Source organism: Aulonocara stuartgranti (assembly GCF_965226115.1).
Source record: "Aulonocara stuartgranti genome assembly, chromosome: 3".
NCBI lineage: Eukaryota > Metazoa > Chordata > Actinopteri > Cichliformes > Cichlidae > Aulonocara > Aulonocara stuartgranti.
The window spans coordinates 54,440,695-54,468,481 of record NC_138941.1 but is presented as its reverse complement, the minus strand read 5'-3'; the positions used below and the strand labels follow the sequence as shown (position 1 = coordinate 54,468,481).

The window sequence follows — 27,787 nt, the reverse complement described above, 5'->3', positions numbered from 1 at the left end:
TTAAACGTCATCACTCTAGCTATAGTAATAATAATAATAATAATATCAAAAACCTCAAAGATTCAATTTTTTGTTATATTTTTAAAAGTTCAAACCTCAAAGACATTAAGTTTACAGTCATATATGATCGAAAAGAAAAATCAACAATCTTCACATTTCAGAAACTGGAACCAGCTTTAAATGTGACTAAAATAATGATAAAACAATAAATTCTCTAATCATTGACTAACTGATGAATCACTGCAGCTCTAATATATTTTTGCATTTGACAACCCACTACAGCAACTACAGAATAAAAGCACTAACCAGACTGATGACAGATTTCAAACATGCTGAATATGAAGAGTAGTATCATTTAAACTCACATGATTATCAGCCATAAGAACAAATTCAGATTTATATTGATGTAAGGTATATAAATGTAAGTACAGTTTGAATCAGTGCAATATTATTTTCACACATCAATGGACCACTGAACTTCTCAGCTTCTAAAATGTAAAGCCTCATTTAGAAACTACACAAGTACATATAATGGTCAGGGATCAACATGAACCTGTCTTCTCTATTTGACTTTAATCAACTTTGCAGTGTCTCCATCTCCATAAAGCCAAAGTCCAGCATAGAGCGGCTGAGTGAATGTGGTCTGGACTCTGTGGATGAGAGTCATGGTTTCAGAGACGCTGTAGAAAGACAGAATACCTGCTCTGTGATCCAGGTACACTCCTACTCTGGAGGACTGAGGACCTAAGAGGTCAGTTTGGACTTTGTTGTGCCAAAATTTATAACTGTTTGTGCCACAATCTAATTCCCAAGATTTGCCATTGTATCCAAATCCACATTCATTGAGGCTCCCTGCTCTGCTGATATTCTTGTATGTGACTGCGAGACCAACTCCTCTACCTCTCCACTCCACCTCCCAGTAACAACGTCCAGTCAGACTCTCTCTACTCAGGACCTGTACACATCCAGTGAATCTGTCTGGATGATCAGAATAAGACTGTTGTTGTTTCATAAATGTTACTTTTCTGTTCCCCTTGGATAACAGTAGATATGCGTTTGCTGTGTTTGGATCCAGTGTGATTTCATGTGAATATTTTAAGAATCCAGCTCTGGTCTTTGGCTCTGCTGGTGACAGTAAAACATCCACTTCAGTGACTGTCAGTGAGATGTTTGTCCATTCCTTTCTCAGAATGTCCTGTAGTTTATCTCTGGTCTCTGACACAGCTGCTGTCACATCCTCAAAGTAGCTCAGAGGATGAATATTGATGCTGGATGAGTGTGTAGACTCACTGAGTGCTGACAGTGAGGGGTAGTTGTGTAGAAACTGGTTGTGATCCTCTGTGTGTGAGAGCTGCTCCAGCTCGCCGTCTTTCCTCTTCAGCTCAGCGATCTCCTGCTCCAGCTTCTCCTGAAGCTCTTTGACTCGACTCACTTCAGTTTCCTGCTGGGACCTGACCTTCTTCTTCATATTGGATCTTCTTTTCTGGATGAGCCGGATCAGCTCAGTGAACATCTTCTCACTGTCCTCCACTGCTTTATCAGCAGAGCCATTGATGGCCTCCACCTCCTGTTGAAGCAGCTTCACATCTTTCTCTCGCTCCTGGATTCTCTGCTGGATGTTTAGTCGTCTCACCTCGAGCTCTTTCTGCTTCTCAGTCCTTTCTGCTGCAGCTGGGACTGTTTCATGGCCTTTATGTTCATCCATCGTGCAGAGATAACAGATACTCTGCTGATCAGTACGACAGAAAATCTTCATCACCTCATCATGGCGAGAGCAGATGTTCTCCTGGAGCTTCTTGGAGGGGGCCACCAACTTGTGTTTCTTTAATGGAGCTGCATCATAGTGAGGTTCAAGGTGTTTCTCACAGTAAGAGGCTGGACAAGATAAACAGGACCTCATGGCTTTCCGCTTCCTCCCAGTGCAGACATCACAGGCCACATCTTCAGGTCCAGCATAGCAGTGATCAGCTGGAGCAGCTTGGAGTCCAGTCTTCTTCAGCTGCTCCACTAAAGCTGCTAACATGGTGTTTTTCTCCAGGACAGGCCTCAGTGTGAACGTCTTCCTGCACTGAGGGCAGCTGTGAATTCCCTTCCTGTCCTCTTCATCAAAGTGGGTTTTAATACAGTTCCTGCAGTAGCTGTGTCCACAGGTTGTAGTCACTGGATCCTTCAGTAGATCCAAACAGATGGAACAAGAGAAGGTTTCTCGGTCCAGCTGAACTCCTTTCTGCGCCATTTCTCCTCTCAGTGTCAGTGACTGTGTGAGTTTCACTTCCTTATAACTGAAACTAGTCTGAGCTCTGATCTCAACAACATGTTTCTGCAGTGAATGGAGCCTGTCAGCTCTTACATGTCACCACATGTTGGTTACACCCATCTTCAAACTGTAGATCTGAAGGTGAAGGAATGAGAAAACATGTGGACAGAGAGGAGGTGCTGTGTTAAAGATCAGGAAGAAGAGGGAGGGTTATCAGGCTGTGCTTCACTCCAGGAAGAGGAGCAGTTAAGAGAGCGAAACTGTGTTTTTAACCCTTTTTTAATTACTGCTCACATCAACTTTTACGCTTGTTAACCTTTCTTTTATATAAATGAATTAAAAAATCCATCGTTAATGAACATTGGACATACATGTCTCATGTTTATATTCACATGACCAGATTCTAAACCTGTAACTGTCAGAACAGTAGAGGCTGTTGCATTAATTAAAGCATATAGCTCTCTGTAACAAGATGAGAGCTAGATAAATGCCAACAACAAATATGTAAACTGCATTGCTTTGAACAGTCTAAAGTCTGAACATATAATTACAGATATTACTGCAGAAAGTTAATAACTCCAAAGAATCTTGCATTTTGTTTTGTTTTTGCATTTATAATCACTGCGGCAACAGAAATAACCCAACCATCTTCATTCGCTTTATCCAGGGCCGGGTTGTGGGGGCAGCAGCCTAAGCAGAAAAGCCCAGACCTCCCTCTCCCCAGCCACCTCCCTCCAGCTTATCCGGGGGAACACCAAGGCGTTCCCAGGCCAGCCAAGAGATATAATCTCTCCAGCGTGTCCTGGGTCTGCCCCAGGGCCTCCTCCCGGTGAGACATGCCCGTAACACCAACCCCAGGAGGCATCCTTGTCAGATGCCCGAACCACCTCAGCTGGTTCCTTTCGATGTGGAGGAGCAGCGGCTCTACTCTGGGCCCCTCCCGGATGGCCGAACTTCTCACCCTATCTCTAAGGGAGAGGCCAGCCACCCTTCGGAGGAAGCTCATTTCCGCCGCTTGTATCCGCGATCTCGTTCTTTCGGTCACTACCCACAGCTCGTGGCCATAGGTGAGGGTAGGGACGTAGATCGACCGGTAAATTGAGAGCTTTGCTTTTACACTCAGCTCCCTCTTCACCACGATGGACCGGTGCAGCGTCCGCATCACTGTCACCGCACCAATCTGTCTGTTGATCTCCAGCTCCCTTCTCCCACCACTCGCGAACAAGACGCCGAGATACTTGAACTCCTCCACTTGGGTCAGAACCCGGAATGGGCACTCCACCCTTTTCCGGCTGAGAACCATGACCTCGGATTTGGAGGTGCTAATCCTCATTCCCACTGCTTCACACTCGGCTGCGAACCGTTCCAGTGTGAACTGGAGGCCTTCACCCGATGAAGCCAACAGAACCACATCATCCGCAAAAATCAGAGATGAGATTCTGAGGCCACCAAAGTGAAAGCCCTCCGCCACTTGGCTGCACCTAGAAATCCTGTCCATAAAAATTATGAACAGAACCGGAGACAAAGGGCAGCCCTGGCAGAGCCCATCACCCACCGGGAACGAGTCCGACTTATTGCCGGCAATGCGAACCAAGCTCTTGCAACGGCTGTATAGGGATCAAATGGCCCGTAGCAACGGGCCAGACACCCCATACTCCCGCAGCACCTCCCACAGGACACCCCGAGGGACACGGTGGAATGCCTTCTCCAAGTCCACAAAACACATGTAGACTGGTTGGGCAAACTCCCATGCACCCTCAAGTATCCTTGAGAGGATAAAGAGCTGGTCCAGTGTTCCGCGACCAGGACAAAAACCGCATTGTTCCTCCTGTATCCGAGGTTCGACTAGCGGACGAACTCTCCTTTCCAGCACACTGGCATAGACTTTCCCAGGGAGGCTGAGGAGTGTGATCCCCCTGTAGTTGGAACACACCCTCCGGTCCCCTTTCTTAAAGATGGGGACCACCACCCCGGTCAGAAGTCCAATAACAAAATACCACTCGGGTTCAGATCAGGGAGGCCGTTCCTCCCAATCACGCCCCTCCAGGTCTCGCTGTCATTACCCACGTGAGCATTGAAGTCTCCCAGCAGGACAACAGAGTCTCCAGGTGGAGCACCTTCCAGCACCCCACCCAGGGACTCTAAGAAGGCTGGGTACTCTGAACTGCCACTCGGCGCATAAGCGCAGATGACAGTCAGGACCCGCTCCCCGACCCTAATGCACAGGGAACAAACCCTCTCATCCACCGGGAAAAACCCCAACGTACCGGCAGCAAGCCGAGGGGATATTAGAATACCCACCCCAGCCTGCCGCCTCTCACCAGGGGCAACTCCAGACTGAGACAGAGTCCAGCCCCTCTCCAGGAGACTGGTTCCAGAGCCCAAGCCATGCATAGAGGTGAGCCCGACTATATCTAGCGGTACCTCTCAACCTCACGCACTAACTCAGGCTCCTTCCCCACCAGAGAGGTGACATTCCATGTCCCAATTGCCAGTCTTGGCAGCCGGGGATTAGTCCGCTAGGGCCTCCGCTCCTGGCCACCGCCCGGCACACAATGCACCTGACCCCTATGGCGCCTCCTGCAGGTGGTGGGCCTGCGGGAGGATGGGCCCATGTCCCCTTTTCGGGCTGTGCTCGGCTGGGCCCCATGGACTAAGGCCCAGCCACCAGACGCTCGCCCTTGGGCACCCTCGCCGGGCCTGGCTCAAGGGCGGGGCCCCGATAACCCTATCCCGGGAAGGGTAAATTGTTCCCTCGATGTTTTCTTCATAAGGGTCTTCTGAATCGCTCTTTGTCTGGTCCTTCACCCAGGACCAATTTGCCACGGGAGACTCTACCAGGGGGCAAAAGCCCCCAGACAACATAGCCCCTGGGATCCCTGGGACCCCTCCACCACGATAAGGTAACGATTCACAGAGAGGAAATAACCATGCTCTTTATATGAAAATACAAGTTTTTCCCTTTTTTCCCACCTGTTGTGAGCAGCACTTTGTCCCCTTCACCTCCATGTGTTCCTTTTTCATACGAATACAAACGGCTCTTTTAAGAACCATTCCTGTACTTATCGCTGCATTTCTCTCACACACACACACACACACACACACACACACACACACATATACACTAATAAACACACACACACACACTTTCTCTCTGTCTCTCTTTCCAAAGCTCTTCTGGAAGCCCTCCTGATTTCAGGTAAGTATTATCTATACCTTACTGTCTCTAATTGTTTGTGAGCACGGAAGTGCCATTGCCTGCTCTACATCTATTGTTTGGACTTTTTTTGCTTATCTTCCTAATGTAGTAGAGAGATCCTGAAGGACGTCAGAGACACAAAAACAGTTTTCATCTAAAGCTAGTCCATCTTCCAGAGGTCGTCTAACTTCCACGATTATTAATGCTAAACCAAGTCAACAGTCAAGTATCTTTTGTCATTAAGTGTATTTTAAACTAAATTCAGCTGTCTATTAGCTAAGCAGCATATAGTACTGTATTTATTTACTCACTGTGGAAACACTGGGTTGGGCTTATAGTTCATATCCCTCCTGTATTCTGGTCTGTGTTGAAAATAATAGTCTCTTTTTTTAAAAACATTTTCTATTGAAATCGTTTAAATGATGCTGTTAGGACTAGTGGATGAATCTGTTACATAACTGATTGACTTCATGTGTTTTAAATATACTTTTATTCTCAGACTAGAGCACTGAAAACACATCAAATTCAAATTTTATTTGTCACATACACAGTCACACACAGTACGATATGCAGTGAAATGCTTACACAACTGCTCATGACCTAAAGAAAAAAAAAAGGCTATGAATAAGATAGTAAATAAATATGAAAATTAAAAAGGGTAAATTTAACTAGGAAGGAATAAAATAAAATATATAACACACACACACACATATATATATATATATATATATATATATATATATACACACACACATACATACATATATATGTATGTGTATATATATATATATATATATATATATATATATATACACACACACATACGTATGTATGTATGTATGTATGTATGTATGTATGTATGTATGTATGTATGTATGTATGTATGTATGTATGTATGTATGTATATATATATATATATATATATATATATATATATATATATATATATATATATATATATATATATGAGGGCTACAAGGCTACTGATTGTATCTCTTGTACTTTATCAACACAGTATCTAAAAACTTTGCACCGTAGTGGTTAAAATCTCATTCTAATAAGAGTTAAAAGCGCATTCGGTTATTAGGTTTACAGGGTTATTGAATTATGGTTAACGGTTGGTAGAATTTATTTTGCCACCCTTCTCCAAATCTGTGCCCCTACCTGGCCCCCCAACAAAAATTTTCTAGACACGTCACTGCCTGAGCGTTTCTCGTGAACCTGAACTTTGAACATGTGAACAAACATTGGGCATGCGCGGAACTAGGGCTGTTCGATATAACGATATATATTGGATAACGATATAAAAACGTCTATCGTTTCATTTTACGCTATCGTTTGTTTTGTGGTGTTGCAAAGTAAACAGTTTACGGCAATATTTTTTCATTGTTCTGATGGTCACTGTAGCGGTTATATTAATTTAATTTAATTAAGTTCTCTCTTTCTCTTATATGTAATATAACCACACTACTGACGGACAAGCGCCTGTTTTTATGTGTTGTGGTTAGCAACAACGACGGTAACACCATCGCGTGTCCGCTTGTTTATGTTCCACATAAACCTTTCACAATAAAGCTCAAGATCCTGTTGAGACTTCTCAAAATAAACTGAATCATGTGAAAGAGCAGATTATTTATGGATGAGAATTAAAAAAGAGCCGCCAGGTGCTAAAAAACAAACCTTAGACTCAAACGTTAGAACAGGCTTTTCCCCCGCAGCATGCCGTGTAATAAATACAAAGAAAACGGCGGCCGTTACAACTTATGTCTAAAAATGTATAGTTTCATGCATCGGTTAAAACACTTGACTCCGGGTGAAGGAGGCGCAGCTGGAAACACTTCACACAAGTCGAGCTGCCCGCTTCACAGAATTTACAGAAAATGTTACATTTTTGTGATTTATATCGTTATCGGGACGATAGAATTCTTATATCGGGATATGAGATTTTGGTCATATCGCACGACCCTACACGGAACTGCTCTGGGGTCGGAAGTCTGTGATCGGACATTGGAGTGTCCATCCTAAGCGGGTTTTGACTGCTGCAGGAGATCCAAATGGTCCATGTCTAACTGGTACAACAGGCGTAATAAGGTGGGTATGATCAGAGCCTATGAGCAGTAGAGGAGCTGCGTTGCTAATAAAGGGTAATGGGATACCTCCGTTGGAGAGATTATATGGGTAGGTGTGGTGTGAAAGTTCTAAGTAATTTGTAGCGAAGGCATTATTAATTGTGTAAGTTTTCTCTGGGTGTGTGATGGGTGAGATTTTGAAACTTACAGAAGAACCTTGAATATCCAAGGACCTATGCTGGTCCACAAACACATCAGCCCTAGTAAAGAAAGCCCAGCAGCGCCTCCATTTCTTGAGGGTTCTGAGATGGAACAGGCTGCAGACTGAACTCCTAGTGTCCTTCTACCGTGCCACTATCGAGAGTGTGCTGGTGCATGCCATCCCTGTGTGGTACGTTGGTTGCACAACAGCTGACAAGAAGAGACTACAGAGGGTCATCAGAACTGCAGAGAAGGTGATCGGCTGTCCACTCCCCTCCCTGGACTTAATTGCCAGCTCAAGATGTCTCTCCAGAGCCAGGGCAATTATAAAGGACCACCTCCATCCTAACCACCACCTCTTCAACATCCTGCCCTCTGGAAAAGGGCTCAGCTCGATCAGGTGCAAAACCAAAAGACTAAAGAACAGCTTCTTCCCGTGGGCTCTCAGAACTCTTAATGCAAACTAAGAGTGTGTACAGACTTCCCCAACACATCCACCCTGACACTGCTGTTGATCATCTATGTGCAATATTTTTGGCTCATGTGCAATTATTTTGGTCCACACCATGTATATAGTTCCACTCACATATGTATAAATATACAATGTTTTTTATTTTATTCTATTTATTTAATTATTTATTTTCCGCCTTTGTTGTATATTGGTTTCTCTTCTTCTTACTTTAGCACCTTTGTGGTTCAGCTACCCAATTTCGCTGTGCAAGAAACCGCACAATGACAATAAAAAGCTCTAAGTCTAAGTCTCTGAATGGTTTCAACTTCTTGATTGACTGTTCTGAGAGATAATTTTTAGCTTTCCCAGTTAGGTGGAGATGCTGAGCTGCTAATGTCAGAAGCATGATACGTTGGAAGCCATCATCAAGTACTGCATGTTTCCAGGGGTTTTTTGCCATTACGCAGGAGCACTTTCACAACTTTTAACAGTAAAGTAGGACAGTCACTCGGTCTATCAAAGTACAACATCCTCCCTACAGGATTAACTTCAGTTCTAGGTCTCTGAATCACCTCACACAGGATCTGTAGATGTTGTCCCATGCAGGTAGCACAGTCTTTTCCCAGATCGCACTTTGCAGCCTGATGAGTTCTAGCACAATGCCAGCACCGTTTGTTTCCCTTTATTCAGTTTATTTTCTCATTCTTTGTCTAGTTAATAAACTCAGGGCACTTGCTAATGTGGTGTTCAGGTGAGCAGCAATATGCACATGCTGCCTTAGCTGTTATGATGGGTTGTGCTGCCTGTACAGGATGGGATGCATTTGTCCCATGTAATATTGTTGTGAGTGGAGAGGTGTACTTACGGGCAGGTCGTGGCTGGTTAAAGGATGAGACACGACTGTCCTTTCTTGGTTGACACTTGCACTCTATTTGCAACCAGGACGAGAACAAAGGTAAGTCATACATCATATCTCCTTGTTTCCTATAAATGTGCCGTTTGAAGCAAGTAGAATTTGACAACCCACTACAGCAACTACAGAATAAAACCACTAACCAGACTGATGACAGATTTCAAACATGCTGAATATGAAGAGTAGTATAATGTAAACTCACATGATTATCAGCCATAAGAACAAATTTAGATTTATATTGATGATATATAAGGTATATAAATGTTAGTACAGTGTTATGGTCTGTCTAGGCGTGGCAAGACCATAACATAAGAGTGATCCATCCCCATCTGATCCAAAGCAGCACATCACGCAATTAATACTTTTTGACAGTGATTTATTTACAATGAGTGAATTTAGAAACAAAGGAAGGGAGATTATTATAACTTCGTGGTGAACTTAAGGACAAAATAACAAACAGAAGGGAGCCTATCTCAGGGATAAATCAAACTTACCTATTCAAAAGAATTAAACCAAACCACAACGACTTACCTCCCTAACTAACAAAAACAGGAGAAAACTGTAATCAAACAAAAAGGCGGTCCACCCGTACATGCTCCTGCATTAAACAAACATTACTATACAGTAAACACACAGTCTGCCAGTTGGGATGGGCCGAGGATGAATGACTGGCCGTCCAGGGGGGTGTCTTCTTATATGCTGCCTCCTGGTCATTAGCCAATCGGTACAAACCGTCCCACTGGATGCACCAATCATGGAGAGGCACCTGCACACTCAGATTTGAATATTAAAATTACGACAACAGTCGTAACAAAAGTTTGAATCAGTCCAACATTATTTTCACACATCAATGGACCACTGAACTTCTCAGCTTCTAAAATGTAAAGCCTCATTTAGAAACTACACAAGTACAGTGGGGCAAAAAAGTATTTAGTCAGCCACCGATTGTGCAAGTTCCCCCACTTAAAATGATGACAGAGGTCAGTAATTTGCACCAGAGGTACACTTCAACTGTGAGAGACAGAATGTGAAAAAAAAAAAAAAAATCCATGAATCCACATGGTAGGATTTGTAAAGAATTTATTCGTAAATCAGGGTGGAAAATAAGTATTTGGTCACCTCAAACAAGGAAAATCTCTGGCTCTCACAGACCTGTAACGTCTTCTGTAAGAAGCTTTTCTGTCCCCCACTCGTTACCTGTATGAATGGCACCTGTTTGAACTCATCATCTGTATAAAAGACACCTGTCCACAGCCTCAAACAGTCAGACTCCAAACTCCGCCATGGCCAAGACCAAAGAGCTTTTGAAGGACACCAGGAAAAGTATTGTAGACCTGCACCAGACTGGGAAGAGTGAATCTACAATAGGCAAGCAGCTTGGTGTGAAAAAAAATCAACTGTGGGAGCAATCATCAGAAAATGGAAGACATACAAGACCACTGATAATCTCCCTCGATCTGGGGCTCCACGTGAGATCTCATCCCGTGGGGTCAAAATGATCATGAGAACGGTGAGCAAAGATCCCAGAACCACACGGGGGGACCTGGTGAATGACCTGCAGAGAGCTGGGACCAAAGTAACAAAGGTCACCATCAGTAACACACTACAACGGCAGGGAATCAAATCCCGCAGTGCCAGATGTGTTCCGCTGCTGAAGCCAGTGCATGTCCAGGCCCGTCTGAAGTTTGCCAGAGAGCACATGGATGATACAGCAGAGGATTGGGAGAATGTCATGTGGTCAGATGAAACCAAAGTAGAACTTTTTGGTATAAACTCAACTCGTCGCGTTTGGAGGAAGAAGAATACTGAGTTGCATCCCAAGAACACCATACCTACTGTGAAGCATGGGGGTGGAAACATCATGCTATGGGGCTGTTTTTCTGCCAAGGGGACAGGACGACTGATCCGTGTTAAGGACAGAATGAATGGGGCCATGTATCGTGAGATTTTGAGCCAAAACCTCCTTCCATCAGTGAGAACTTTGAAGATGAAACGAGGCTGGGTCTTCCAACATGACAATGATCCAAAACACACCGCCCGGGCAACAAAGGAGTGGCTCCGTAAGAAGCATTTGAAAGCCCTGGAGTGGCCTAGCCAGTCTCCAGACCTCAACCCCATAGAAAATCTGTGGCGGGAGTTGAAAGTCCGTGTTGCTCGGCGACAGCCCCAAAACATCACTGCTCTCGAGAAGATCTGCATGGAGGAATGGGCCAAAATACCAGCTACTGTGTGTGCAAACCTGGTAAAGACCTATAGTAAACGTTTGACCTCTGTTATTGCTAACAAAGGTTATGTTACAAAGTATTGAGTTGTATTTTTGTTATTGACCAAATACTTATTTTCCACCCTGATTTACGAATGAATTCTTTACAAATCCTACCATGTGGATTCATGGATTTTTTTTTTTTTTGATTTTTTTTTTTCACATTTTGTCTCTCACAGTTGAAGCGTACCTCTGGTGCAAATTACTGACCTCTGTCATCATTTTAGGTGGGGGAACTTGCACAATCGGTGGCTGACTAAATACTTTTTTGCCCCACTGTACATATAATGGTCAGGGATCAACATGAACCTGTCTTCTCTATTTGACTTTAATCAACTCTGCAGTGGCTCCAAGTCCATAAAGAAAAAGTCCAGCATAGAGCGGCTGAGTGAATGTGGTCTGGACTCTGTGGAGGAGAGTCATGGTTTCAGAGACGCTGTAGAAAGACAGAATACCTGCTCTGTGATCCAGGTACACTCCTACTCTGGTGGACGGAGGACCTGAGAGGTGAGTTTGGACATTGTTATGGCGAAATTTATTATTGTCTGTGTACCAATATAATGCCCAAGATTTGTCGTTGCGTCCAAAGAAACATTCATTCACTCTCCCTACTCTGCCGATGTTCTTGTATGTGACTGCTATACAAACTCCTCCCCATCCCCACTCCACCTCCCAGTAACAACGTCCAGTCAGACTCTCTCTACTCAGGACCTGATAACATCCTGTGAATCTGTCTGGATGATCAGAATAAGACTGTTGTTGCTTCATAAATGTTACTTTTCTGTTCCCTTCAGATAATAATAGATGTGTGTGAGTTGTGTTTGGATCCAGTGTGATTTCACGTGAACATTTTAAGAATCCAGCTCTGGTCTTTGGCTCTGCTGGTGACAGTAAAACATCCTCTTCAGTGACTGTCAGTGAGATGTTTGTCCATTCATCTCTCAGAATGTCCTGTAGTTTATCTCTGGTCTCTGACACAGCTGCTGTCACATCCTCAAAGTAGCTCAGAGGACGAATATTGATGCTGGATGAGTGTGTAGACTCACTGAGTGCTGACAGTGAGGGGTAGTTGTGTAGAAACTGGTTGTGATCCTCTGTGTGTGAGAGCTGCTCCAGCTCGCCGTCTTTCCTCTTCAGCTCAGCGATCTCCTGCTCCAGCTTCTCCTGAAGCTCTTTGACTCGACTCACTTCAGTTTCCTGCTGGGATCTTACCTGCTGCTTCACATCAGAGCTTCTTTTCTGGAGAAGACGGATCAGCTCAGTGAACATCTTCTCACTGTCCTCCACTGCTTTATCAGCAGAGCCATTGATGGCCTCCACCTCCTGTTGAAGCAGCTTCACATCTTTCTCTCGCTCCTGGATTCTCTGCTGGATGTTTAGTCGTCTCACCTCGAGCTCCTTCTGCTTCTCAGTCCTTTCTGCTGCAGCTGGGACTGTTTCATGGCCTTTATGTTCATCCACTGTGCAGAGATAACAGATACTCTGCTGATCAGTACGACAGAAAATCTTCATCACCTCATCATGACGAGAGCAGATGTTCTCCTGGAGCTTCTTGGAGGGGGCCACCAGCTTGTGTTTCTTTAACGGAGCTGCATCATAGTGAGGTTGGAGATGTTTCTCACAGTAAGAGGCCAGACAGACTAAACAGGACTTGATGGCTTTCAGCTTCCTCCCAGTGCAGACATCACAGGCCACATCTTCAGGTCCAGCATAGCAGTGATCAGCTGGAGCAGCTTGGAGTCCAGTCTTCTTCAGCTGCTCCACTAAAGCTGCTAACATGGTGTTTTTCTCCAGGACAGGCCTCGGTGTGAAAGTCTTCCTGCACTGAGGGCAGCTGTGGATTCCCTTCCTGTCCTCTTCATCAAAGTGGGTTTTAATACAGTTCCTGCAGTAGCTGTGTCCACAGGGAATAGTCACCGGATTTATCAGTAGATCCAAACAGATGGAACAAGAGAAGGTTTCTCGGTCCAGCTGAACTCCTTTCTGTGCCATTTCTCCTCTCAGTGTCAGTGACTGTGTGAGTTTCTCTTCCTTATAACTGAAACTAGTCTGAGCTCTGATCTCAAAATGTGAATGGAGCCTGTCAGCTCTTACACATCACCACATGTTGACTGCATGTCAGAATGATAGAAGTGATACAGACGATGGTATCAGATCCACATTAACGTGATGGTATCAATACTTTAGTTTGTGTCTCTCCTTTAACTTAAGTCCGCTTCATCAAACAGCACCTCTCTTCTTCTTCAGATCTTAATGGCATTTGGCAAACACAGATCCATTTTCATCACCTGTGCAGACAAGGGTAAAGCAGTGAAAAGGAAAAAAGAAAATCTTTGAATCAATCAATTACACAATTGGCCTGACAAATTCCTTCCAATTCTAGCAAACTGTTGCATCCAGTAATATGTGTTTTACTGATTTGATTGTTTTCCTAACCAATGTTTCCAAGACAAGTGAGAATCAACAGACACCCCAACATAAAACTGCCAGTCCTTTACTCAGGACATGATATGTGCAATTTAGACATTTTTCATCTTTAAATCACGTCCTCACAGTGAAACTTTGTCATTCTCTTTAATAAGAAAGAAACAAGTAATCTGAGCTGCTTTGATACTTACAGCATCTCCGTGGTGGGGGGAGGCCTAATCTCATAGCTAATTTATCCACATCTACATCTTACTTGGCTCATCAAACATAATAACAACAGACAAGCCGTCACATTTCTCGCTATAATATGCATTTTAAAACAGAACTTTTGTCCCCGTTTCTGTTTTCTTTTTTCTATTTCAGGTACTCCGGATAAAACCCCACAGACGCTCTTTTGTTGTCAGGCAGCAGACTGTGGAGTCCATTAACGCTTATTTGACTGAGTCGTGTGTCTTTATCTTGTTGAAACACATCTCTACAAACACTCATCAGAGAGCCGTTTCTCAGTATTTTAGCACTCTTCATCTCCCTACAGGCGTATTTATCGCTGTTGTTGCTAAATCTGGTTCCACTCACCGAGCCGAAGAGTTTTTCTTCTTGGGCCATTTTTTTATACTTTACATCCCTCTTCGTGTCTCGTTGTCACGGTTACACTGTCCATTTTCTCCACATTACAGATTTCATTTTGCTCTTATTGTGGTTTTCGCCTCGTTTAACTTCGTCGTCGTCGTTTCTTGGCGGTTAGCAAACAACGACGTGGCGCATTACCGCCACCAAGTGGCTTGGAGTGTGGACTAGCGTTAGCTCATAGCAAACAATCAAATAAATAATAGTTTATTGTTGTTGTTGTTGATGATGATGATGATAATGCTAGAATAAAACACATAACACAACGTTGACAAAAGAAGAGCAATAAACACAAAAGCACAAGATAAAATGAACAAACAGTGGGTTCACAGTGAATATGCAGATTTGAACAGATGGGTTTTGAGTCTTGATTTAAACTGGGGGAGCAAACCAATGTTTCTTATATCTGGGGGCAGAGAGTTCCACAGCCTGGGAGCAGAGCAACTAAAAGCTCTGCTTCCCGTGGTGGTGAGGCCATAAGAAGACACAGAAAGCTGGATAGAAAAAGAAGATCGAAGTGAACGGGCAGAAGAGGTAGTGCTTAACAGGTCAGAGAGGTAAGGAGGAGCAAGGTTATGAAGGGCCTTGACGGTGAGCAGAAGAAGTTTGTATATTATCCGGAAGGACCCAGTGAAGTTTAGTGAATTTTGAACCAGTTGAAGCTTATGGGGGGATTTTGGAGGAAGACCCTGGAAGAGAAAATTACAGTAGTCAATGCGGGAGGTAATTAGACTAGGACAAGAATGGATGTAGACTGGGTGGAAAGAGAAGGACGTAATCTGTTGATATTGCGTAGATGGAAATAGGCAGAACGAGATTATTGATGTGAGATTTAAAGGAAAGTGAACTGTCTAGGATGACACCAAGGCTCTTAACCTGAGGAGAAAGGAAAACTGTGGAGTTATCAATAAGCAGATAGAAATGATTTGCATTCAAAAGGTTGAATTTAGTGCCAATAAGGAGGATTTCAGTTTTATCCTCATTTAGCTTAAGAAAATTAGAGCTGAACCAGGATTTTGAGTCAGGCATTCTGTAAAAGAAGAAAGTGGGAGGGAGGATGGATGGATGTCAGAGATGCTGAGAGAGGAAAGTCTGCTTAGAAGGACAGAGTGAGAGATGAGATCACTGAGGAAGACAGGTTCAGGGGGGCGGTATACAGTAGCTAAGATGGTGCGAATAGGTCCAGTCAGACCAAATTCAGACCAAACACATGGGTCAGCCACACGAGTAAAAATAGGACCGTAATTTCCTAGCATGTACAAAAGAAAATGACTGTAGTCATTGTCAAAGAGATTGTTAAAAGTTTGAAAATAGTTGCCGTCTAATTTTTAAATGGCGATAGATTGCCAACTGAATGACACTTTACTGACCATCTATTTGAATTCTTGTTATATTCTTATACAGCAACATATATGTGATTTTTTATGTGTTAGCAAAGTTAATTGATAGATAATACAAGTATTTGCTAAAATGACCCCAACTGTAGGCAGATTTTAGACTGACAGCAGATATTATCGACAGCTTAATAATCAAATTTTCCAGCAAAAACAAAAAAACAACTCAAGTGAGGGAACTTTACCTTAGTGCACAAAACAGATACTGACAACATTTAGATTTAAGGACATAATTTGCAGCTGGAAATAAATGTGATAAATAGCAATATGCTCATATTGCAAAATGTTAAAAACTAATAGCAATAATATAGCATTGTGAGTGAAATATTGTGATGAAATTCGTTATTATGGCTGATAATGTGAGTTTAATTTATACTGGTATTTATATTCTTTAAATGTCTCAGCAGCAATCAAAATAATAATTATTATTATTTTAAAGAAATCTGAATCTGAACATATTTCAAAGCTTCAAAGTGAGTTCTTCATACATGATACGTGACAAACATTGACACACATTTCACTTAACATTAAGCCGCTGTGCTTAAATAACATGGATCTCACAAAGGCCAGCACTGTTAAAATAGAGCATGGAAAGGGCCAGTGTGCATCTAATGTGTTACATTTTTGCAGTCAAAGTATTTTACTGAATATATTTTAATGTATTGATTCTAATTATTTCAACTTTATTTCATTTCCACTATATTTGTCTTGTATACATTGTAATTTGCACTCTCTAGTGGTGGAAAGATAAAGCTCCATGGAGCATTGAAGCTTTTATCTATTTGCTTCGTTCATGGACTGAAGCTTTACGATGCTTTATTTGCTCTTTTGTGCCATCAAGTGGACAATAAATGTAAAACAGGCAGAGTGATTATAACGACACTCTGTGAGGTATCGTAATGAATAAATGAATGAATTATGTTTGTGATGCCAATATATAAATTGTGAACATATTAACTCTGTGTGTGTCTACATGGTACAATGGAGGGTTCAAAAGGGAAACTGAAACCAAAATGGCGGGAAGGTTTTGCACTTGTGCTACTAGGGACATAATGTAACACCTAAAATAAGAGCAGTATTTTAATCATTTCAAGCAACAAAAGTTTATACAAGTTGGAATTTACGTTTTTCTGTCCTTTCTAATACTCTAGATGTTTCCAGTGTTTGGTTGACCCAGCTATGTTTGAACCTCCACTGTTGTGTCCGCAGGTCTGCGGTATTCAAATGATGGGACAGTTTTCTACAATTACATTATTAGAATACATCAATTTACCTTGAGTCACAAGGGTGACAAGTCTGTGTGTGTGTGTGTGTGTGTGTGTGTGTGTGTGTGTGTGTGTGTGTGTGTGTGTGAGAGAGAGAGAGAGAGAGGTATCAGGAAGTGAAATAAGAACAGAAGTCGATGGCGGGAGAAAGAGCGGTGGTGAAAAAAGTTCAACAAGAGGCGAAACACACACACACACACACACACACACACACACACACACAGAGGAGGGGGGAGGGTCCACGAGAGGTTTGACCGGCAGGTCTGCGAAGGGACCGGAAACAGCAGAGCGACGTGACGTTTCAGGAAGTGAAATAAGAACAGAAGTCAATGGCGGGAGAGAAGAGCGGGGGTGAAAAAAAGGTCAAACAAGAGGGGAAAATACAAAAAAAAAAAAAAACAGTGAAAGTAAATCTGTAATGTGGATGAAACGGACAGTGAGCGCAATGTAACCGTGACAACGAGACACGAGGACGGATTTAAGTCGAGGTTAAAAAACTGTCTCCAGAAGAAAAAGTCTTCGGCTCGGTGAGTGGAACCAGTTTCAGCTACAACGGCGATAAATAAGCATGCAGGGAGGTTAAGAGTGATATAATACTGAGGAACGGCTCTCTGATGAGTGTTTGTAGGGATGTGGTTCAGCAAGGTAAAGACACACGACTGAGTCTAGTAAATGGAAAGGAGGTGCAGTTTGGGCAAAGTGTTCAAGCAGTAGGTAGAATGACAATGTGGTGGAAAAAGTGACAAGGTGGTGATAAAGTGGCTGAAGTGATAACGAGCTCAGCATAGACAGGAAAACATGACAAACATCATGTGGAATCAGCTCATTGTTATTGTTATTAATATTTTTACTTCAGCTGGGGTAATTGATGGATGAAGGAAATAAGTTCCACTGAATTACAACAAGTAGATATAGGAAAATAAGATATGTGTTACTATATAAGCTATGGGACAGATTTATGAAGCAGGACAGATTATTGTGACGCAGCAGTTGCAGTGAGATTTAGAAACATTGTACTGTAATTTATTTAGAAGCGTGAAGCCAGTTCACTTGAGTAAAGAACAGCTCAAAAACCAACCGATCTGATGAGGGAAACAGTGATGGCCTACTAGCTAAATCAAGATGTGACCCTGTGAACGACTTCCCTAAACCTGCAGTCCAGCAGTTCATCTAAACAAAAGGCACCTAGACTAAAACAGATGTACTTGTGTTTGCTATACCATAAAACAATAAAAGAAGGTACGAGCTCTTCTTGTGACTCCAGGATCTGAGTGTGAATGCCAGAACACTCTGGAAGACACACAGTCTTTGCAAACTACTAAGGATCACACATCCTATCACTACACAATCAATTATTCACCTCTAAGCATATATGGTTTTATTTTTCTAAGCATAAATGACAATCAACAATATAAACCTGACAGACTTGAATGGCCCGTATTTGTGAGAAACACAAACTAAAGTATTGATCCCTTCACGTTAGTGTGGGTCTTATACCAATATGTCTGTATCATTTGTATCGATCCGCCCAGCCCCAGCCTCAGCAGCGATGAGTTCAGCTCAGTATCTGAGAGAGTTCATCAAGGAGAGACTAACTGCTGTTTGTGAAGAAATCTTCTCAGAGGTTCAAAAAACCATCGTCCAGTATGAGGAGGAGATCAACCGTCAGCACAGACTGCTGGATATCAGCCGGAAACCCGACAGAAACTCACACATCATAGGTATGGACATGTTTTTAACTCTGTGCTGTTCAAGCTCAGATTCTTCAGTGTGACTGACTTTACTAGAAGAAGTTAAAGTGGGTATTTATCAGTGCTGTGGGTCAGTGTCCAGTGATGGTAAATGGCCTGCATTTGTATAGCGCTTTTCTAGTCCATAGGACCCCAAAGCGCTTTACACTACATTCAGTCATTCACACATTCACACACTGGCGATAGCCACATTGTAGCCACAGCTGCCCTGGGGCGCACTGACAGAGGCGAGGCTGCCGGACACAGGCGCACACCAGGCCCTCTGACCGCCACCAGTAGGCAAACATGGGGTTAGTATCTTGCCCAAGGATATTTGCAGCATGCAGCCAGGAGGCAGCCTGGGATCGAACCACCGACCTTCTGATTAGTGGCTGACCTGCTCTGCCACCTGAGCTACAGCCACCCTGATGGACTATGTTGGACTGGTGCAGGTCCATGGTCACTGCTAGATTAGGTGTTGTGCTGTTTGGAATAACACTACCCTCAGCCGTGGTGAGAATATCCAGAATAAATCTAAACTAGTTTATATCATTGCACAAAACCAGATTTCAATAAATGATTAAATATGTTGACCGAAGTTTTCTGCAGTTAAATTTAAATATAGTTAACGAAAGCTCCTTTTTTGATTGACATATTTTGATTCATTTATTTAAAGTGTTTGTCGAACAGATTCCACTGTTGAGTTCATCGAGTGTCAGTTTTCCTCTCCAAGCACTGAGACTGTGCAGTAAAGATAAAGGTAGATCTCAGATATACAATACACATTTAACTTTAAAAGTTGTTACCAGACTTCTCTGAAGTGGATGACCTGTTAGGAGGCAGTAAGAGAGGAGGAAAGACCACAGAGGAGGTTCATGGCTGTGGTGAAGGAGGACATGCAGAGAGTTAGTGTGAAAGCGGAGCATGCTAGAGATGGTGTGGTGCAGGCAGATGATCTCCTGTGGAGGCCACTAAAGGGGGCAACCTTTTAGGATGGCTGCCAAACGCACAAAGTGCTTTTTAAAAATAGTGTTTTCTGTTACTGTTCATCACATTAATGACCTTTTTATTGTGTTTCTTTTCTCCTCAAGACCCCCCACAACAACATGTCTGTGAGGAAGAGGAGGGTCTGGATGAGCAGCAGGTCTGTAACCAGGAGAGGAACTCCAGTCTGGACCAGGAGGACCCAGAGCCTCCACAGATTAAAGAGGAACAGGAGGAGCTCTGCAGCAGTCAGGAGGGAGAGCAGCTTGGACTGAAGCAGGAGGCTGAAGGCATTATTGTCTGGACTGATGAAGAGCGACTCACACTGCTGGAGACCATCTGGAAACCAGAGTTAAAGTTGGATAGAATAGGTATGTAAAATTATTATTGCTTTTATATTATTAAAATGAATATGACTCATGTAGGATCCTAATCACAGGTTAAAGGGTTTTTTTTCCTTTTTAGAAGCACAGAAAGAATTAAAAGTCCAATCAGCATGAATGCATCTCTTTTCTCTTAACATGTAACATTAAACCTCCACTTGGTATAAGTCAAAGAAACTGACTTGAGTCTGTATGTGTGTACAGTACCGTATCTTATATGTTGGAGCTATTTGTTCTTTATTTTTTTCATTTTAAAATTTGTTTAAAGTTTGTTGTTAGTTGACTTATATTTTGGGGTTTATTTACAAGTTTTATTTGTAGGTTAATATTTGTTTTAATGTTTGGTGTGGTTTTGGTGTTTACCTTGTTAAGTCAGTCAGTAAGAGCTGTAGGGCCATTTGTTTGTATAAATATAGAGACTGGTATTGGACCAGCATGCACTGGCCTAAGTTTTTTTTTTTGTTTTTTTTTTGTTGTTTTTTTACCAGAGCAGGCGAAGCAGCAGCAGGAAGTAATAAAAAATGAATCTTGCTATTGCTTGCCAAACTGGACGAATAAGCCATAAAAACGCAACTTTCAAGTATGGATAGTGGACTGCTTTTGCCTGCGTACAAAATATTATCTCAGTACAGCAGTAGTAGCTTGTGGATTTGTAATTGTGGGATGCTTGGTTTGTCAAACAAAAGGAATTGCCACTACACTATATTTTAAAATACTTTGCACATATTTTATACTGTAGACAATAGCCCAGCAACCAGACCCTGAACTTCAACAGATAACAAACTGATGAGCAGTCAGGCCGAAGCCTCCATTTCTACCTGTTCATGTTTATAAAGTAAAATCACTATGACGACTAGAGATGGCACGATACCACTTTTTTATGTCCGATACCGATACCGATATCATAAATTTGGATATCTGCCGATACCGATATGAATCCGATATAGTGTTTTTTAATCAACAAAACTGTTTTTAAATATCTTGCTGCATTTTGTATAAGTTCATACTCAAGTTTAAAACAACAACTACACTAAAGCTATTCTGTTATACCTGTATGCAAAAAAAAATATTTCATAGTTCAGCAATACTGATCAATCTAATAAACTTAAACCTACACCATCCTCCCTATTCTGGTATTTTAAAGAGTACTTAGCATAAATATTAAGCAACCTAACTAATAGGGTTCCAACTCCCAGCAACAACAAAAATAAATAAATAAAAAATAGGGAACCACCCCTCACGCTCCACCTCATGATGCTTAATCGCCGTAATCAACCTTAATTTGATGCAGTGTGAAAAAAAATGCACAGAAATCAATTATTTTTCAAGAAATATTAAATAGATTCAACATCTTTCTTCAACAAAATTGCAGACTGCACAGATGGTACCTTCCCAAAGGAAAAAGTACTATAGCTTACTAGGGTATATATATTAGACTTAATAGTTACTATATACAATAATGGACTTCTATTCATTTTGCATCAAATTAAAACTTTGGGTGTCAGATAATTATTTATTAAAAGCTCGACATTTTAAATGAGAATAAGAAAGAAAAGTATGTCTTTGTGCCCCCTTTTCCCTGTTAATGCCCTATCGGCCCCCCTGGCTAAACTTTGCTAGATCCGCCCCTGCACAGTTACCAGCCGTCAGCTACATAGAAAAAGATCCTGGTGTAGAAAGTAATATTAAATAAATTCTAACAACAGCTGATCAAGCTTAAACGTGCTGCTGTTGTTTATCTGCTGGTTTCCTCTTTCTGGTGCAAAGTGGGCCAAAAGCAAACTAGAGACACGGACTCGCGACAGAAAAGCCGATCAGCTGATCGTTAAGCAGTTTCATGATTGAAGTAGCAGCAAGAAGAGGCAGTCGCTTGTTAAGCTTAACGCAGGAGTGCTTTACAAACAGTTAGAGATGGACTTACACACTTGCTTTACTTCTCTCGGGGATAACTTTGTCGGAGATGAAATGCCGGGTTGCTAGCGAAGCTCCACATGCTATCCAGACCACCGACAGGTCCCGCATGCCACAGCCGCTCTATCACGTGATGCATACTGCTCTGACTGCTAACGTTCTGAGGCGAGTTACGGCGTGTTGCAAGTTTTGTGAGGTGCTTTCGTGATATTTAATGGATCGGATTACATTTTTTATCTTTCTCCGATATCCGATCCAGTCATTTAGGTCAGTATCGGACCGATACCGATACGTAATATCGGATCGGTCCATCTCTAATGACGACCACTTTAAAGTCTCTTTCTGTTGGTTTTCATTTTTAATTTGTGTTTTCGGCTTTGTGTTCATACCTTAATACTAAGAGAAAGATCATATGTGTGTCCTTATTAGGATAGGGATTTGTGTTGGTGTGTGGCAAATTAGTAGAAAATGGATTTCAGGTCATTTTCACAGAGAAATGTGAAAGTAATGAGAATATTCAGAGTTTAGAAAATATTTTCACCCGTTTTTCTATCATTTTTCTCTATTTGTCTCTTCAGACCCCACACAGCAGCAGGTCTGTGACCAGGAGGAACCAGAGCCTCTACACATTAAAGAGGAACAGGAGGAGCTCTGCAGCAGTCAGGAGGGAGAGCAGCTTGGACTGAAGCAGGAGACTGAACAAAAACTAAGCAGTGAGCAGCTCCTTTCTCACAGCTCTCCTGAAGCAGAGAGCCAAGAAGATAAAACAGGTCACGATCAGAGAGTAGACGACACTCCTGCATCAGACAGTCAGAGTAAAACTGAAACAAAGACAAATGTTCTAACATGTGACAACTGTGGAAAAATGTTCAACTCTGAGTCCGATCTGACTACACATCGGAGAGTTCACACACGTAAAAAATCATGTTGTTGTTGTTGGACCTGTAGGACAAACTTCTGTCAGTTCTTGAAACTTCACACAGGTAAGAAATCACATCCTTGTAGCACCTGTGGGAAGGAATTAGTTTCAAAGTCAGCACTAGAAGCTCACATAAGAACTCACACAGGTGAGAAGCCGTTTTCTTGCAGCACCTGTGGGAAAAGTTTCTGTCGGAAATCAGCACTGAAAACACATACAAGAACTCACACAGGTGAGAAGCCGTATTCTTGTAGTACCTGTAATAAAACATTCGGTCAGAACTGGACACTGCAAGCTCACGTAAGAACTCACACAGGTGAGAAGCCGTATTCTTGTAGTACCTGTGGAAAGAAATTCAATCGGAGCACACACTTAAAGAGACACATAAGAAAAATTCATAATGCTTGAAATATTCATGCTTCCAAAGTGTGAGACAGCTTTGAGTCGTAGCAGTGTGTGGGTGGTAGAGCTCACTAACCAGAAGTCAAATCGCTGCACTGATTTAAATAAATGTAGAAACTGATGTTTTGACTCTTACAATCTTTTCACATTTGTGACCTTAATCTGGTCAGTCCTTGAGTATGGGTGCATAGTTTTATGTTTTATGATAAGTGTGGTTTGGATGATCCTGTGGCTGGACTCCAGAGTTGGATCAGTTTGGCAGCGACTGTAGTTGTAATGGCTCTGCTAACGTATCCAGAATTGAAGACGTGTTCCAGTTTTTTGTTCGATACTGAAATAAATATGTGTGTTGAGGAAAAAGTCTGGGTGTTTTCTTTTGTTAAAAAAAAGAGAGAGAGAAAACAGTCTTAGAGGAACTATTTGTACACAGAATGTGCTCGTTTTTATTGAAAATGTAACCACTAGGTGGCAGTGTTTCATGAGACAGAGTTAGTGTAGCTGCCCCTGCGCTTATTTGAGCTAGTTGCTAGAAGTTGCTAAATGTCATTGACTTTCTGTGGTTTCTGGTTGTTAGTGATTAGCAAAATTACTTCATGAAACCAGCTCCACGGGGACACCTGCTGGCCAATTTTGTTATCGCTACATGTTGTAGATGCTGTTCTGTGAAACAATGATTCAGATAAGCCCAGCACAATTTTAAACAAAGTTCCTTACTACACCAGGCGATCAGTAATTACGATCAACAGAACACAGGGTTCCAACTGTTTTTGGATTCAGTTGGCTTTGGTTTTTGATCACAACCCACAAAGTTTGGTTGACATTTATAATTTCTAGTTCTACAACATCATCACAAGCATCAGTTCTACACACTCTCAGCCAAAGGTAAACGCTGGCATAGCATTAGGTTCTAGTTTAAATTAATTAAAAAACATATATTGAAATGGAAAAAAAGACAAAATATGCTCTCCTCCTATATAAAAAAAGTAACGTTTGTTATATTTTCATGGGCTTATTCTGACCAATCATAATAGTCCATTTCACATACATTTTAAAATAATTCTCTGTTGACAAGCGTCTGTCATCATCTATATGACAGAAATCACAGAATACGATTATTTATTTAATTACACTTCTAGTGATTCTAATGTTTAAGAAACTACATTTGTCTGCGCAATCTACAGCAAAGTAAGAGAGACAGTTTTCTTTTGCACATGCTCGTGTAATATGTCATTTTACAGAGTAATGCAAAAGTAATCAGTGTTGGGAAGGTTACTTTTAAAATGTATTTGACTACAGATTACTGAATACATGCCCCAAAATGTATTCCGTTACGTTACTCTGAGTAACGTAATGGAATACATTGGATTACTTAATGTATTATCATGCTTTTTACAACTACATGAATGTACTCTTGCTGTGTGATTTTTTTTTTTTTTTACTATTACTGAAGGTTACTCGTTATACCAATACCAACTAGATTTTTAAATCCTAATATAAAATGAGTAACAGTAGGGTGGACATTAGGTAAGCCTGCACTTTTTGCAGTGATCTCGTATAGAAAACTATTCCGTGCGTATATAAACAGGTCCGCAGCTCCGAACCGTAGTAAAGGGACCTCTGGCTAATAGGTCGACTTCCGTGTCAGGCCGAAAACTATCTTTACTTGTTTGGGTCAACTTTGCCCAGCGAGACAGAGAGAGGCGTTGAAAGGCTGCTCCAAAAGAACTTATTGTTTCGAGAGAAAAAAACACGAGCGCAGCGTACAGTCGAGTCTTAATAGCTTACTTACAACTGGGCTTGTCAGGCTCTCTTCTTGGCTGCAGTGGTTATTATGATATTTACATGCTTCCATCTCCCGTTTCTGCTCGGTGACAACTCCTTTTTCTCCCTCCCTCGCTCACAGACACATAACGGGTATGGCAGTCCATTCTCCCTCAGCATGGACTACACTACCCATGAGGCCACATTCTTTAGAGCATTGCCTGTAACACTGCCTATTGCCTTCAATTAAAAATCAAAATTAAATATTTTTTGAATAATAATTTGTAAAAATATTTCATCAGGTCATTATGAGGGCCACAAGTAGAGGTGACATGAGCCACGAGATTGAGACACAGGCATACAGCCTCTTAATACATGTTTTGTTTGGTTTCCACCACCATGGAATTACCAAAAATAGAGAGGGTAGAGACTAACATATGAAACAGGAAAAGACCCAGTGTAATCCATTTATTTCAACAAAGTAACTGTATTCTGAATACCACCCTTTTAAACGGTAACTGTAACGGAATACAGTTACTCATATTCTGTATTTTAAATACGTAACGCTGGTACATGTATTCCATTACTCCCCAACACTGAAAGTAATATAATGAGAAGTGTAACAAATTACTTTCTCCTGGGAGTAGTTAAGTAATGTACTGCTTTACTTGTAAGAAAAATGTTCTGTGTAATATTTAAATTACATTATTTTTCTGAGTAATGACCCCAACACTGATCACAAGAATGAAGGGAAATGCGTCCAACATGCATAAACATTTGACCTGACAGCATGTAATTAATCGGCACAATGTATTTGATTTGATTTGCTGCTTGGTGATAGTGGTGACTCTCAAAGCAGAGCCAAGGAGATTTGATAAGAGAATCAAGAAGTGATGCTGAGAATGGAATCGGAATCTCAAAATTCTTATCAATCCCTAATCACATCCCTAAGAAGTCGTTCGGACCTCTGTGCCAGACAGCAGGAAGGTCGAAAGTTTTTCAATGTCTAATGTCTTTGTGTTTCCCTGATGAGCATCACTAATAAATAATACAGATTTTTGCACACAACTTTTATTCCTTGAATTATTTTTCTATTGGCAGCAAAGAATTTTATTGTTCTACTAGCACACAGGAGACATGCCCTGTACTTGCTGACCTCATATCAACTCTTAACTTGGACTATGTTGGAATTCTGCCTTTATATCTCAAACCTTTAAACAGCACCGAGTCTGCACCAGAGAGCATAAGAACTCAAACTGTCTGGAGCAGCTTAGCCTCATTTATTAGAGGCAATCAAGTCTTATTTTTAGATCCAGTTTAAAGTTTGCGCTTTTCCACTCTGAGCGCTCAAAGTGCTTTTTACAACTTGCCCCATTCACCCACTCAAGCAAGCTCTTTTTTTCTATGCTGTTCCTATGTAAGTACTTTCTAACATTCACACACAACTTTCACAAACACACGCACTGATATTGTTTCATGCTTAAATTTCAGATGAACTGCTACACAATTTGCCTCACTGTTAGAAAAACTAAATGACAAACTGAGACTGAGCAGAGGCAGAAAGTTTGACCTTGTCTTGCCAGAGGTGTAAATGGGGAAGTCTGTTGTGCCTTTATACACTGCCTCCTAGTGACACAACCTGAGGAGTTGTTTAAACATAGCAAAACAAACAGGGGTGAATGTACATGCAACAGGTGTGTGCCATGATTAGTTGTTTTATCATAAATGGAATGGCGCAAACATGCAGACTGGTTGGGGATTGAACCACCATCCTTGTGATTAACAGATGACCTGCTCTACCTCTTGCAAAGCCAGCTGTGTCTCCCCTGATAGATTTTCTCATATAAAATTTGTAAGTATAGCTGTGTATTTGCAAATGATGGTCCTTGTTGCACATTAAGCGTGTTTCATGACTGCTTTCAATGCAGTGAAAGCAGAGGCAGTGGCAGCTTGTCAAGTGTGCTAATCTCCCTCAACATATGATGCATTTTTCCGCCGTTGTTGTCATTCTGACTATAAAATGCAATTTTAAAGATTCTATTAAATGAAGATACCATTATCTTTAATGTGAACAAAAAGATTTTATATGAAATAAAACTGAGCAAAATCTTTTCATCTTTCTTCATTCCAGGATGTCACTCACTTTATTTTGTGTTAGCAGGAACTTCATGTTCAGCTCAGTGTGATTGACTTCAAATGTGAGAAATCGTTACACAACTGAACCAGCAGTAAACATTAAAGTGAGCAGAGAGACTGAAAAACAAAGAAACTCTTCTTCATCATGGTTGTAGAAAACTGTCACACAGAGCTGAGCCGAGGAGGACACCTGGTGGACAAACATAGACATGACAAGAAGAATCACTAAAGCGCAGAGGAGCGACAAACAGCTGAAAATACTTAATGAAAAGGATTCTCACGCACCATAAAAGACTCAACTTACAAAGTCTAACAGTCTTTTATTATCTGTCTGTATAATGTGACCAACATGTAAATATAAAGACCGCGGCCCTATGGGACGGTTGAGGATTGATCACGTGACACGAAAAGCGGGAACCGCTAGCTTAGACGACGTAAGCTTCATGTTTGATTTGCACTTAGCCGAGGACTTTAGTTTGGTGATCTTATATGAAA

The 27,787-nt window shown here is 41.7% G+C and overlaps 2 protein-coding genes across 2 annotated transcripts; one reads left to right on the top strand and one right to left on the bottom strand.

Annotated features, from left to right (window-relative positions):
* Positions 1 to 379: 379 nt before the first annotated feature.
* LOC309703124 (uncharacterized protein) lies at positions 380 to 14,511 on the bottom strand. The gene is made up of 3 exons (XM_082527834.1): positions 14,357 to 14,511; positions 11,675 to 13,641; positions 380 to 2,347 (listed from the first exon to the last, which is right to left on the bottom strand). The coding sequence occupies exons 2-3, from the start codon at positions 13,343 to 13,345 to the stop codon at positions 563 to 565; spliced, it is 3,456 nt and encodes a 1,151-aa protein (XP_082383960.1). The 5' UTR covers positions 13,346 to 13,641; positions 14,357 to 14,511; the 3' UTR covers positions 380 to 562.
* Positions 14,512 to 17,342: 2,831 nt separating this feature from the next.
* Positions 17,343 to 23,755, top strand: LOC309699551 (uncharacterized protein). The gene is made up of 4 exons (XM_082522653.1): positions 17,343 to 17,593; positions 18,599 to 18,787; positions 19,888 to 20,151; positions 22,653 to 23,755. The coding sequence occupies exons 2-4, from the start codon at positions 18,616 to 18,618 to the stop codon at positions 23,399 to 23,401; spliced, it is 1,185 nt and encodes a 394-aa protein (XP_082378779.1). The 5' UTR covers positions 17,343 to 17,593; positions 18,599 to 18,615; the 3' UTR covers positions 23,402 to 23,755.
* The last annotated feature ends 4,032 nt before the right edge of the window (positions 23,756 to 27,787 follow it).